Source organism: Microtus ochrogaster, unplaced genomic scaffold, assembly GCF_000317375.1.
Source record: "Microtus ochrogaster isolate Prairie Vole_2 unplaced genomic scaffold, MicOch1.0 UNK15, whole genome shotgun sequence".
In the NCBI taxonomy this organism is placed as follows: domain Eukaryota; kingdom Metazoa; phylum Chordata; class Mammalia; order Rodentia; family Cricetidae; genus Microtus; species Microtus ochrogaster.
The window spans coordinates 3,699,729-3,713,732 of NW_004949113.1; the positions used below are offsets into that span (position 1 = coordinate 3,699,729).

Genomic DNA, 14,004 nt, shown 5'->3' on the forward strand with positions numbered 1-14,004 from the left:
AGGGTTCCCTGCCCTGTGGGAAGTCCAAGGACCGCCCACCTCCCTCCATTTCTAGTAAGGTGAGCATCCAAACTGCCTAGGCTCCTACAAAGCCAGTACGTGCAGTAGGATCAGAGACCCATTGCCATTGTTCTTGAGTTCTCAAAAAAAATATTTTAAAAAGGAAGACACTGTACCATATCTCTCTTCTACCAGATTAGTGAGACAGTGGTCCCCAGGGAGATGGAGCTGAGATAGAGACATACCTCTAGATCTCCGTTTAATCCTAAACCTATGTCAGCACCCCAAACCTGGACTTGAGGGCTACAGAACGCCTTTTATAAACTTTGCTTCTCAGACTTACCTTTCCTGGGAAGCACAGAGCTGGGTCAGGAGGCCCAGGCTCCAGGTTTATGCAGCCTCCCCTGCCTGCCTCAGATTCTTGCCATCTGGCCTGGCCTGGCATGCCTCCTAGCTGGGAGAATGACTGAGGGAGGCTGAGCCAAGCCACTGTTTCTCTTTGCATTTGGCTTCAATCAGGTATATATATATAATCATGATTTCTGGCTTTGTTTGAAAAACTGAAAACTCTATAGGTTATTCATCTTGCACTTGGATTTGAGACTCTGACCAGATAGGAACTACTACAGGCTTTCTGAACTGTACCATCCTACCTGTGGTTGCTATGGCCATCTCATCTGTATTTGCCCTGACCACCCCTGCCACCATTGCTGCAATGACACCCCAAACGTGTGGCTCTGATGATCAACTATTGTTCTCATGCCCACCTACGGTTGCAATAACCACACCCTCTGAGACTACAGTGACCATCCACCCTGTATTTTTGATGACCTCTTTACTATGGTTGCCATGACCACCCTCCCTGTGGTTGGAAAGACCACTGCTCTGTGGTTGTGATGATCCCTCCACCTGTGATTGTGATGTTCACACCCCCTGTGGTTATCATGACCACACCCCCTGAGGTTGCCATGACCACCTCAACTGTAGTTGCAATGTTCACTCCATTTGTGGTTGCAATGACCAAATCCCTGTGATTGTGATGCCTACCACAACAACTCTGCCATGACCACCCAATCTGTAGTTGCAAAGATCACCCCACAGTGATTGCAATGGTCACCCTACCTGTGGCAGTCTTGTGCATCACACAGAAGTCTTTAACTACAAGTAGAACACCCAGTCCAGTTGTCACACAGTGCCAGCTCTGCCACTGACTTCTCTTTCAGCAAGCCCTCAGCAATCCCTCCTAACTGAATGAGGGTTCATCCTCAGAGAAGCTTCATCTCCCCCCTTATCAAGGCAGATAATCACCAGCTTCACATTCACAAACCCACCTGAACAAAGAACTCTTCCCACCATGCCAAGTGAAAGCTCTCAATTCATGCTGACTGGGCTTCTGTCCCAACCACTTGAGCCATGGTTTGGAGCAGCTCTTAGTTGGCTGAGAGCAATCTGGCCTTAATGAGAGCCAAATCTCCCCTCAAATTAGAACAATGTTTATATCACCTCAGACTACAACCAGAGTGCCATAGAGGCTTTGAAAAGAGACCACAAGGTCCCTAAGTTTTGTGTTCCCCACCCTCAAAGAAACCCAGTGGTCACTGAGGGCAGGACTGGCTCAACTTCATCTCTGGTCCCCTCCCTTTCCTGTGCCAGGCATGCAGCACACATCCAGAAATGCCCTTTTGTTTGAATTCCTCTCTTCTTTCCCATACAGATGACAGCTAGCTGTTACCCAGTGTTTACAAGAACATCTCTGGTATCCCCGCTTCCACCCATCCTGAGACAGCCTCAGGTGCTGCTGCCTGGATGTGGGCAGACCTCCAGGAACAGGGCACAACTGGCCTCTTGTGACACAGGTTTGGTACAAAGGTATCTTGGGAGAAGATGCCTGAGGTTAGCCTGGGGCATTTATACTTAACTTCATGGCCTTTGAGCCTCTTCATCATGGCTTCCCACGGGGCTCTGGAAGCTTGAGAACAGGCCATGTGCTTGCTTACCTCTGACCACTCCATCACAATGGCATTGGAGTGGCAGTTGCCCCAAAGAAGACCAGACTTCACCCAATGGGAGTGGAATGAGAGTCTGATTCTGGCTGGTTATTATTTGTTTGTTTGTTTGGTTGGTTGTTGGTTGGTTGGTTGGTTGGTTGGTTGGTTGGTTGGTTGGTTGGTTGGGGGCTTTTTGTTGTAAATGTGAACAGAAAAAGTGTAAGTCTTAGAATCAGAGCTGGACTGTTATATGAAGAAGGTGTGGCAGGAAGAGGGACACCAAGAAACAGCCAGCATCAAAGGAAAGAAGTAGGCAAGGGACAGACTGAGAGGAAGGACACAGAGCCCCCTACTTGGCCCTGGTGATGTCTGACTCCTAGAGACCCAGTCCTGAGGTGTGGGTCCTGATTCTCAGGACCTGTCTAGTGCTAGGTCTTGGCATGGCTTCTCAGCCCAGTCCACTTACTATCTTCCTCTGAAGTTGGAGAACTTCCTCTTCCTAACCACCAAGAGCAGTGGCCTCTCCATGCAGTCCTATTAAACTAGTGAGAATGACTTTTTGGGCTCTTCCATCCAGGACACTTTGATTGGCATATCTTGAAACAGTGACCCAGCCCAGTCCACTCACAGATTCTCCTTCCTTCTTCTGCTCCTTGTTTCGTTTGGATAATTCAATCACTCGTTTTTTCCTAGAGGTCTTACTAACTTTTTGTTGGCTCAAATTATGGTTGGCAGACATTAACTGTGGTCCAGACAGGCCTGATGCTTGACATGGCAAAGATGTGGAGAGGAACCAGGTGGAGTCTGAATTTTGAAAATGGGAAAGAAATAAAAAATTAAGCAAAGGCTGGATGGTGTTTCAAATCCTGGGAAAGAATATGTGTGGGGCGGAGAGCATTTCGGCTAAAGGGCTATCTCAGCCTCGGAGAAGAGCACTTTGGCTAAAGGGCTGTCACCAGAGGGCTAGCTCAGCCTCGGAGAAGCAGCTGGCAGTGGATTAACTTGAAGTACTTGATGCGCACCCTCAGCCCAGGAATGCCCCCAGCCACCTTCCCAACCCTGATCCGGGTCCCTAAACACCACCACCTGTCCTGCCCACTGGGCTGTCCAATTGGATTTCAGTTCCCCTCCAACAAGTGTCCCCAGCCTGATCCATGTCACCTCCAGGGCTATGTCCTTTGAGAAAGCCAGCATATTTCTGCTTCTGAGGTAACCTGCTTGCACAGATATTCAGAGGAAAAGTGAATCACGTGTCTTCAAGGGCTGAGTGAGGAAGGAAGAGATCCCAACCTTTGCCTGGATGCTGTCGGTGGAGGAAGAGGGTGAGAAGCAGGAAGCACTCCCTCCCTTTTCAGAGACAGTAATTTCTGCCATTTTAACACATGACAGTGTGAAATTTTTCTGTTTTCTTGCTATTTTTTGTCTGTTATTATTTTGAGATAGGCTACTTTTTTGATGTAGACTAATCAGATACAGGATCTGATGTAGGCTGGGTGGGTAGTGGCCTCGATCTCCTTATGTAGAGAAGGCTGACTTTGAACGTCTGACCCTCCTAGTTCCACATCCTAAGTGCTAGAATTGTGAGCATCCATATAGTATGTGCATAGATTATAAGCATGTCATGCCTAGCTCAAGAACTTTGTAAACATAGCTTAGCCCCAGCAACTTCAAGAATAATCAGAAGAACTTTTATTCATGCCCTTGTTTAGTTTTGTTGTTTTGTTTTGTGGGGTTGTACCATTTCTTGAGAGACACTTGGTAAACCTAGGGCATTAGCATCTATTTCCATTGTGATCTGGCACTAAAATATTAAAACCTACATGAAAGGAAACATTTTCCAACTTTACTTCAGCTTAGGAGTTATTGACAGTTGACAACTGCTGGAGGAGAAAGAAACATTCTTCTCTGGGGCTGTGGCCCCTGGCAGATTGCCCAGGCTCCAGTAGATGGCCGCACACCCAGGCTCTGGTGCATGGCCACAGACCCAGGCTCTGGTGCATGGCCGCACACCCAGGCTCCGGTGCATGGCCGCAGACCCAGGCTCCGGTGCATGGCTGCACACCCAGGCTCCGGTGCATGGCTGCACACCCAGGCTCCAGTACATGGCTGCAGCCCTGCACATCCAGACAGCACTAATTGTACTTAGTGTGTTATTTAAAATAAAAAGAGAGAAGGAAGAAATGGAGGAGAAACAGAAGAAACAAGAAGAGGCCATGAAGTTGGGAGTGGAAAGTTCGAAGAGAAACCAAAGAAGTTGGAGGAGAAAATGGGCAGTGGATATGGTCATATTTCATTGTATACAGGTACAAAATTCCCAAAGGATATTTTTTTAATATTTTTCTTTGTCTCAAAAACAAAACAAAACGAAAAATATTGGGCTTAAGTTTAAATTTTAAAGTACATTTACACACATACGTTTTTCACACAGATTTTATCTCATGATAACAAAGAGGCTATCGCAGCACAACACAGGCCACTGAGAAGGATGATGCCTGCATCCAAGCAGAGAGAAAGTAAGCCCTCCCTCCCTGAAAGCCACTATGAGTCTACAGGAAATTGCTTGGAGGAAGCGTGGTACTGAAGTGGCATCTATGCTGGAAAACTGGAAATTTAGGCAACGGGGCTGAGTCTCTGAGGCATTCTCACTCCAGCCTGCCTGGGCCCCTCCCAGCCCAGTCCCATGCTGAGTACACCATGAGGACCCCAGCTTCTGACGTCCTGATGCTTTGGGAAGCACCCACTCTTGGCAGTCTTGCTGCACTTTGAAATGCAGGTAAACTCATAGCTCTGCTGGCCTGGTATTTTGGACATGGCCTGCTGGACCACATGCTTTCCTGGCCTCAGCTAAACACATGCATAGCAAAATCAAGATGGGTTCCACTTAGACGCACTCTCCTGCCAACCCTAGCTTACACGTCAACACAAAGATAAAAAGGAACCTAGCAGAAAGAGACAGACAGGGAGCACACTGAGAAGCCTGGGCCTTGGATGCTCTTCTGCAGTAGGCAGCTTTTAAAATGGCTCCCGTGGTGCTGGCCTTCGTCTCAGCACCTGTGGCTCCTGTCTGGGAGCTGCTGATAGAATGACTTGTTTCTCACACATAGACTATGGCATGAATGATGGGCATTACTTCCAAGGCGAGGGTCCAAACTGCTGGCTTCTGCTTGCTCACCTCTCCCTTTCTCTCTCGTTCTCTCTTCCTTCTCAAATTGACTCAAGTGGCGTGTGGAGAGGCACATCTCTTAGGGACCAATGATGGCTCACTGACAAATCAAGCAAGAGCTTCTGCTTTCTGTTCCTGGTGTCCATATGGAACACATTCCTGCCTCTCAGTCCACGGGGAGCTTGGAAGCACATCTTCCCCCAAGTCAAGCCACTCCCCAGACTATGGCCTCCCTCAGAGGACCCAGTGAAGACCTCCAGATTCCTGACTCATGGAAGTTTTGTTTTCAGTCATCAAACTAGGGGATAACCTGTCGCTGGTAGAGCTCCCTCCCCACATGTAGACCCTCAGAAACTTCAGCAGGTTCACTTTAAGATGGAGAATTCACTGCCTCTCTCCAGAAGGTACTGTATGATTCCCAGAGCCCAGGTAATTTCTTAAGCAAAGGAACAAATGCATAAACAGCCACAGTTGACATGGCGGGGCTTGGAATCCATCAAGACTTCCGTTGAGGAAGTTTCCTGCACTTACAGTGGGCAGTAGAGTCTTGCCGTGTGTATACATTACCTCTGTGTTGTGAGGCACAACTGTAACCCCTGCACTTGGGAGGTTGAGACAGGAGGACCTTGCGTTTGAGGCCAGCGTGGGCTACATAGTGATACCCTCTTTAAATATAAATATTTATGGTGTGCAAAAGCATGAACATGGGACACATATTCCCAGGAGTATTACAAGGGGAAATTGTCCTTGAGTCTCCCCAAATACATTTAGCAAGGACTACTTTCAAAGAATTAGAGGAAATTATGTTTTAAATTTTAAATAAAACTATATCACGCTAGCGAAGCAGTGGAGGACAATTAACATAAGGAGATAGAAGCTGTCTTAATTAGGGTTTCTACTGCTGTAAAAAGACACCAGAACCATGGTAACTCTTATTATAAAGGAAAACAATTAATTAGGGCTGGATTACAGCCTCAGAGGCTTAGTCCATTGTTGTCATGGTGAGAAGCATGGCTGCATGCAGGCAGACGTGGTGCTGAAGGAGCGGAGAGTTCTACACCTGGCAGAGCTCTTCAGGCAACAGATGGGCACTGTCACACTGGGTTCAGCTTGAGCATATAAGACCTCAAAGCCTGTTTCTACAATGACACACTTCCTCCAACAAGGCCACACCTCCTAATAGTGCCACTCCCTAAGGGCCAAACATTTGAACACATGAGCCTATGGGGGCCATTCCTATTCAAACTACCACAGAAGTTATAAAAACAAATGGAAATTCTGGAGTTGAAAGGTGTTATTTGTTGCCAGAAAGACTCTGAAGCAGATTCTACTTGGCAGAGGGAAGTACCGAAGAACTGAAGACAGAGTGGTTAAAAACCATCTTGCTTAAAGGACAGAGATTTAAAACATGATTCAAGAAAAATTAGGAGCTTTGGGAAGCAGTGAGACAGCATCAAGCAGCCCAAGACATGATGGGAGTCCCAGACACAGGAAACACAGGGAGTAGGAAAGATACAGGAAGATGCTGGAGAATAACAATGGTGCCACCCTCCCCCCAAGACCTATGACAGCCACTTTACTAAACCAACATAATTCCTATCAATATTCTAAATACTTGTTCTTATAGCAACAGAAAGATAAGTGAATCTTCTCTTTGCAGTAGATGGAGGCCACTACAGAAAACATCTACAACCCAATCAAAACATAGAGTTGTAGATCCCGGTCCCAAATGGTGAATCTACAATACAGCTCTTGTACCCAAGTCTCAGAGATGGTTGTGGAAGATGGGGCAGAAAGACTGTAAGAGCTGGGGAACAGGGAGTTTGCTGTAAGACTCTGTGAGAGGGTAAGACAGTGCAGAGGTTCCTCTAGCTCGAGTTTTTGCTGAGGCCATTTCAGGTCTTGGAATTTTATCTCCTTGATGAAGAATCCCATGAAAATTACCCAGCTCTACTTTAGGAACCAAAGGTCAGGATATCAGAGTTAAGTTAGCTTCTGTTAAAACTACCCATTTGTAGCTGGGCAGTGATGGTGTACACCTTTAATCCCAGCACTTGGGAGGCAGAGGCAGGCAGGTCTCTATGAGTTCGAGGCCAACCTGGTCTACAAGATCTAGTTCCAGGATAGGCTCTAAAGATCCAGAGAAACCCTGTCTCAGAAAAAAAAAACAACAACAACAAACAAACAAAAACAAAACAAAAAACAAAGCCTACCTGTTTGTGTAGGACCCCTCCAGCTAACTGCTTATCTTAGCTTCTGTTAAACTGCTACCCCAACAGCTTCAAAGCAAGATGCTGGGATAGGGTTTTGCTCTTTGAGCTTAGGGGTGTTGCCTTCAAAAGCCCTGTATTTTAGAAACTTGGGGCTACACCTAGGTTCCCAAATATTTGAGTGTAGTTCCAGCCGGCTGGAATAAAGACTTTCAATTGGCTATAAACTGTGCCTGAGTGATCAACTCTGGTGATCTACTCATAACTATCGTGTCTCCTAGAACTGTCAGAATCTACACCCATGACGTCTCATCAACATGGCTACCCTAGCAGGAGCTAAACAAGGACAAGGGCAACACAACAGACATGCTAACATGGACAGGGAAAATCTCATAAGGTCTCAACCCTACACAAAAAACTATAGGCAACTAAGGAATGCTAAGAGCAAGAGAAATTGTCTTCCCTAGGTAAGAGCATAGCCATTGGTTATCCAATACCAAATGGCCAGCCTGAAGATAAACATACACATAACATTATATAGACTAAGCTGGTTGTAGTTTTTTATTTAGAAATATATAATATAGTATTAATTATATTATTAATATAATTAATTTATATATTTTAGAAATACATATTATGTATACAATCGTTAACAGTTAAAGAAAGAGGCCATGAATTCGAAAAAGAGCAGTGGAGAGAATGTGGGAGGGTCCAGGAGAAGGAAAGGGGAAAGTGATTTTTTTTTTAATCTTAAAAATAATAAAGCAATCACTGGGGAACTAAAGAGGAGCCAGGGCTGCTTGAAAGAGGCTCACTGACCTATCAATCTGCCAGAAGACTGTGAGCTATCAGCTATCACTCGTGGTGAGGTGGGCTTTCAGTGATGCAGTGGTCTGTGAGCCATCTCCACTCATGTAACACCACACCCCAACACCTAAGTAACCCCAACAAACTCATTGGCAAGCCAATTTGAACTTTGGTGTGACTGTTATTTTGATCTGTCATTGGTTCCCTATCTTGGGTGAATCGACATCTCTGTAAAGAACTTGAACAGAGGCTGTAAATCCAGGGGAGTGAGTAACCCAAGGAGGGGGTGTGAGCTCATGGAGAAAAGTGAGAGGTAACTTACACCCTCCCTCCACTCCCCACCCCTGCCCTAGAGGACAGTTGCCAAGTCAACAGTGACCTCACAGTCACTCTCCAGGCCTTCTACCCCACCAGGCCAGCCTCCATATGCTTCCTACCTCTGCCCTTCATCTTTACATCCAGAGGATACAACCTGCCTCACCAGCAGACCCAAGGACCAAGAGAAAAGAGTGACAGGCTCTCCTGTGGGGCACAGCCGAGGCATCAGCATGGCAGAAGACTCAGAAGATCTGATGCCCACTGAGAGGAAGTCAGTCTGGAGGACGGCGGAGGAGAGGCGGATGTCCGACCTCACCCGGGTGCTGGAGTGGCTGGAGAGGAGGCAGGGCAAGAAGAAGCGTGCCCTCCAGGTGTGTACAATGGAAGAAATTGCTGCGAGACTGTATGCAAGATTATTAAAAGGAGAAAGAAGTGGAATTCGACACCCCCGAGCAAAGGGGGATTATTTTTTAAACATTGGGGTAAGCTAGTGGGGAAATCCTAGAGGAGATTGCTCACCCTGGTTAGGCTACCTGTGTTTCTTAATGGCAACTGTCACGATTGGGCTTCTCTCCCACCAAAGACAGGGTTACAATCTTTCCTGGTGGTCATATTTTAAGGGATGGCTTCAGGTCATTGAGAAAGATGCTTTGCTATAGAAAATGCAGGATGAGGCTAAAAGATTTCTATTTCAGAGAGGAAGAGAAAGAGATTGCCTAAACACAAGTGTTCTGAAGTAGACTCTCTCCAAGACACTTGAGTCAGAGTCTGTGGTGAGGGAAAAGTCTCTGACGCTAGGTCAAACTGTGGGCACAGCTAGTACCTGTCGGTGTTGGAAACAGTCATGTGCACTAGTTTATGGGGTCCCGGTGCAGGCATGGAGCCTTCCCACTGTCCCCTGCCTCCTCTCTCCCCATGCTGGCTCCAGCGTGGATCGTTCCTACAGCCAGTCCCCCACCGAGACTCCTTCTAGCATATACCTTACTCTTCCCCCCACTGTACGGGCTCTTGCCAGCCCATTCCGCTTTTACTGAGAGTCTTGGTACCAAATTGGCCTTTCCCCCCAAAGTTTAGGTCCCCCGAGCCCATTATTTGTGAAAATCAAGTCCGAAGATACATTCCACATCCCCCAGCTGCCGAGGATGCTTCCTATGGCCTCTGTCCCCCAGAGCAAAGGGTGAAGAGAGCATGACTAAGGCAGGCAGCACTGTAGCTAATCTCTGTTGTCAACCACTGCTCCTAGCCTGGCTCTGCGGCCAGAGCCATGATTGCCCGCAGCTGGAAAATAGGAAAACTGGGATGAACAAAGGTCACAACCTTAATAAAGGACAGAGATATCTCAAATTCAAAGTTATCCAGTTCCCACATGCCTGAGCTTTGTTAGGCCCACTCCTCGCAGCCTCCTCCGCTCTCTGCAGCCCCGCACCCTGCTTTCGGGCAGATGCTTGCCTGCTCACCTGCTTCCTTGCAGCCGAAGGAGCTCGCACCAACTCCATCAGCCTCTGCTGAGCATTCCTCTCTGATCGCCGGCTCCTCCCATCATCTGGGGTTGAGGGCCTGGCCGCTGGATCTCTCGGAATTCATTATCCGTCGTGGTTAATAGGTTCCCATCTCCTTTAAGAGAGATTATATTCTAGCATTCCAGAAGCTTTGCCTTACATGTGGCTTCATATAAATAATTTGAAACCTAGGGAAGAAATACTTTTACATTGTAAAACACAAATCCATCACCAAGTGCCAAACTCTGTTCCTCCCTCAAAGGGTCCGGCCTGCAACCCTGACTTGGGTCTCCGTTCCGCCCTCACGGAGTCCGGCCTGCAAGCCTGACTTGGCACCTCCTTAAGTGGTTTTCTAAGCACTGTGAAAACACCTGGCAAAAACAACTGAAGGGAGGGACAGTTTCTCTGGGCCATGTTCCCCCAGGTTCAGGCCATTTTGGAGGGGAGGGTGCAGTGGTGATGAGTAGTCCACATCATGGCGGCAGGAAGAAGAAAAATCACCAGGAAGGGCCCCTGAAGACACAACCCCAGGGACCTACTTCTCCCACTGGGCCGACCCCCACTTTCTCTGCCTCTTGATGGATTCATCCAGGGATGAATCTTGATTGGGTCAAATCCCTCAGGATCTGGTTGTCTCTGGAAACACCACAGACACACACAGCGGTGTGCTTGTGAACCTAGGTGAATCTCAATCCAGTCAAGCTGATGGTCCGTAGCCAGCCCAAAACCCATTCCAGATGGCTTATGATGCTGCCGGTACCATAGGATCCACTTGGGCTGAAGAATCCCTGAGGTCCAGAGTTGTCGCGGAGGCCTTTTATTAGTGTTTACTGCTCTTTACTTGGCTAAGGCGTTATCACATGACCTTCGTAGCATTTCCCCTACGGGGACTGTAACAGAACTGCTCTGAGCGCCCCTGTGAGGACACGGGGTGCACCCTGGAGGAGGGAAATACCCTACCCCTTACTCCACCTGCAAACCCAGCCTTGGCCCAAAATCTGACTCCTTTTCCCACTAAGCTGAACAAAACCGTGCTGACACAAACTAGCTGCCAGCCTTGAAAAGCGCTGGATGACTCCTGGCTTTGGGTAATGTGCTGGATAGCTTCGATGTCAATGTGATGCAAGCCAGGACCATCTGGGAAGAGGCAGCTTCAACTGAGAAAGTGCCTCCATCACGTTAGCCCGTAGGCAAGCATGTGGGGTGTCTTGATTAAAGCCATTGATTAAAGGCTGTTGCGGAAGCTCTCAGCTCAAGCCGGGACCTGGAGGCAGGAACTGATGTAGAGGCACCCGGGTCCTGGACTGTATAAAAAAAAGCAGGCTGAGGAAGTCATGGAGAGCAAACCAGTAAGCAGCACTCCTTCGTGGGCTCTACAGCAGTTCCTGCCTCCAGGTTCCTGATTGAGTTTCTGCCCTGATTTCCTTCTTGATGGTCTGTGATAGAGACATATAAGCCACATAAATCCTTTCCTCCCAAGCTGCTTTGGTCATGGTGTTTTATCAATAGGGACCAAACTGGAACCCATCTGCCCTGGGGCTTCAGGGCTGCCCTCCACCAGCAACCAGCCCTTTAAAAGGCTCCATCACATCCAGAGGTTATTGCTCATGGAACCTAAACCAAACCATAGAGAGCAGACATTTGCCCAGGGAAGTGTGGCCACTGAGCAAGTGACTGATGAGCTTTCCACAGGGACAAGAGGCTCCAGAGTGAAGGTACTAAGACTTGGATTCCCACATTCCAGGAGGGCTCTCCTGTTTAGGGACAGTGCATGGAACCCTCACAGGGTGACTGCAGGTCTTTCTCCTGCCTTTTCAGAAAAAGATGGAGGAGGCGTACCATGCAGAAGAGAGGGCAAAGAAAGGCATGGGCGCTAAGAAGAAGCAGGACAAAGATGGCCGCAAGGTGACCTTCAACAAGGTAATCAGCCCTCTGCCTCTCCCCACAGCTGCTCTTCTACTACAATGTCTGGTCATGAGGTTTGTGAAGACCCCTAGATGCCCCTCTGCCCCATAAAGACAGCTCAACAAATGAGTCTCCTGCACCCGCACTCACCCTGCACTGCTTGACCAACAATCCCTACTTTCCTGAGGTCCAGTTTTAGGACCTTCCTCCACCCACATCCCTCCACACTCAGGGATGCCAGGGCCTGGAGAACTGTGGGAGCACTCAGCCCTGTAGCTTGAGGGGATTCCCAACCTGCCTACAGGTATGGGCTGCTTGTACCCCTAGGAGATAAGGAGAAATAAAAGTGAAGACTCAGTAAGCCAGCAGAGAGGGCACTCCAGCCCCCTTGAACTCTTCCTGGGCCCAGGGCAGATCCTTGACCTAATGGTGGGAATTTCTCCCTTTGGGTTTGGAGGCTGCTGAGAATAATGTACCTCGTGGCTCCAAGAATCAAGATCCAAACAGCAGCAAGAAGCTCGTCGGTGGTTACCAGAGAGGGTATGGAACAGACTTTAAAGGCAAGCGTTTAAGCATGCTGTCCTCCAACTTCAGCAGGGATGGCCTTAAGAAGTCTGGTAAGGAAAGAACCTGGGCCCTGGGGTACCAGAACCATCTTCCCTGATCCCATTTCTCAGAGGCAGTGGAAGTTCTGCCTATCCATGCCAACTGAAACCTGTGTTCACAAGAGTCAGGACCCAGCATGCAGGGTCCTTGGGGAATCACTCCCAGGGTGACATTGACAATCTGGGCATGCCCTGGATAGGAGGAAGTGGTTGTTGAGCTGCTAGATCAGGAACTGCTTTGGTCACCCTGCCTTTGTGGGTTCCAAATTTCCTGCGTTAAAGACAGTGACAATGTCTTACTAGAGAAGGTGCCATCCTGGTGACCTGACATCTGCCAAGTAGTGTCCACCCCTAGAAAGGGACAGGCCTGAGTTTCAGTTCACAGTCCTGCTCCACCACTCAGCTGTATCATCCTGGCCATGTCCCCAGCTCCGGGTCTGGGTTTGTCACATGTAAAATAGTATAGTAACCCTACTTTCTCTGTCGCGTGGCTGTGGGGCTGCGATGATGGGGACTGAAAGTCAGCCTGACACAGAAGTGCTCAGCAAGGTGGGTTCAGAGGGTTGGGAAACAGACCCGCTAAGCTTTGTCTGTGCTTGGCCTCTTGGGATACAAGCTTATGGTGGTGAAAGTGGAATCTGGAAGGCGTTCCTACTTGCCCATGTGGGAAGTAGGCAGGAGCTTGGAGCAGAGTCACGGTTGTCCATTAGTGTCCCAAAGCCAATACTTTCCCCGTCTCTTCATTTCTTACACCGAAGCCATGATAGGCACACTGAAGCCTCTGGCCTGTCAAAGTTCAGTATGATGGAGGCCCTGCGGTGCTAAGAGCATTGGGAGGACTCTGGATTGAACCCACAGCATCACGTTAATGGGGCATTCATCTAATCCGAAGAAGCACTGTAAATTGTCCATGGTAGATCCCTTGCTTTTGGTAAAGCACTGTGGTCACATGAGATATGAGCATTCAGGAAAACTGAAGAATAGTAGACGCCCTCTTCATTTTCTTTGACGCTATTCTAATTGTTCTTATTGTATAACGTTATATAAATTCTTAATTATTCTAAACATTTTATTTAAAAGTTACCATAGAAATGAAATCAAGATGGGAAGCTCCGTACTTCATCCATGCTCTCTGTGATGCCCACTGTTAATGTCGCCCCTGTGCTGGCCCCACTGGGTTCTTGAGCTTCCTTAGATCTTGTTTCCAGCAGAACGCCCTACCCCCTGCTTCCTGATACTGAGATGCACAGTAGCCTTGCTGCTGTGATTTCTTCCCCGACCCCTCGTGGAAGCCTTTGTGTGTGAGCAGCCTTCACTGAAACTTTCGGGGTCAGCAGAGGCTAGGAATCACATCACAGAGAAACAGCGCACACAAATCAGGAGCTGGTCAGGAGACCCCACTTTCATTCTTCGGAATCCTTTGTCTTCTGATGCCCCACAACAAAGATTTTCTTAACTGTGCTTGCCAATAAGAAAAGCTTCCTGGGGTTTTCTGAAGGTTCCGGGCAG

At 48.1% G+C, this 14,004-nt stretch overlaps 1 protein-coding gene across 3 annotated transcripts in view; it reads left to right on the top strand.

Annotated features, from left to right (window-relative positions):
• The first annotated feature begins 1,608 nt into the window (after nucleotides 1-1,608).
• The window catches only part of CUNH16orf78 (chromosome unknown C16orf78 homolog), a 32,329-nt gene continuing 19,933 nt past the window's right edge, over nucleotides 1,609-14,004 (top strand). Inside the window, exons 1-3 of one of the 3 annotated variants that reach the window (XM_013353713.2) lie at nucleotides 1,609-1,869; nucleotides 11,804-11,905; nucleotides 12,348-12,507. In XM_013353713.2, coding sequence (XP_013209167.1) covers nucleotides 11,810-11,905; nucleotides 12,348-12,507 — 256 coding nt within the window. In that variant the 5' untranslated portion in view covers nucleotides 1,609-1,869; nucleotides 11,804-11,809. Of the gene's footprint in view, nucleotides 1,870-5,536; nucleotides 5,581-8,122; nucleotides 8,858-11,803; nucleotides 11,906-12,347; nucleotides 12,508-14,004 lie in introns of those variants that run through there. The other 2 variants (XM_026789206.1, XM_013353712.2) reach the window with 2 other exon arrangements.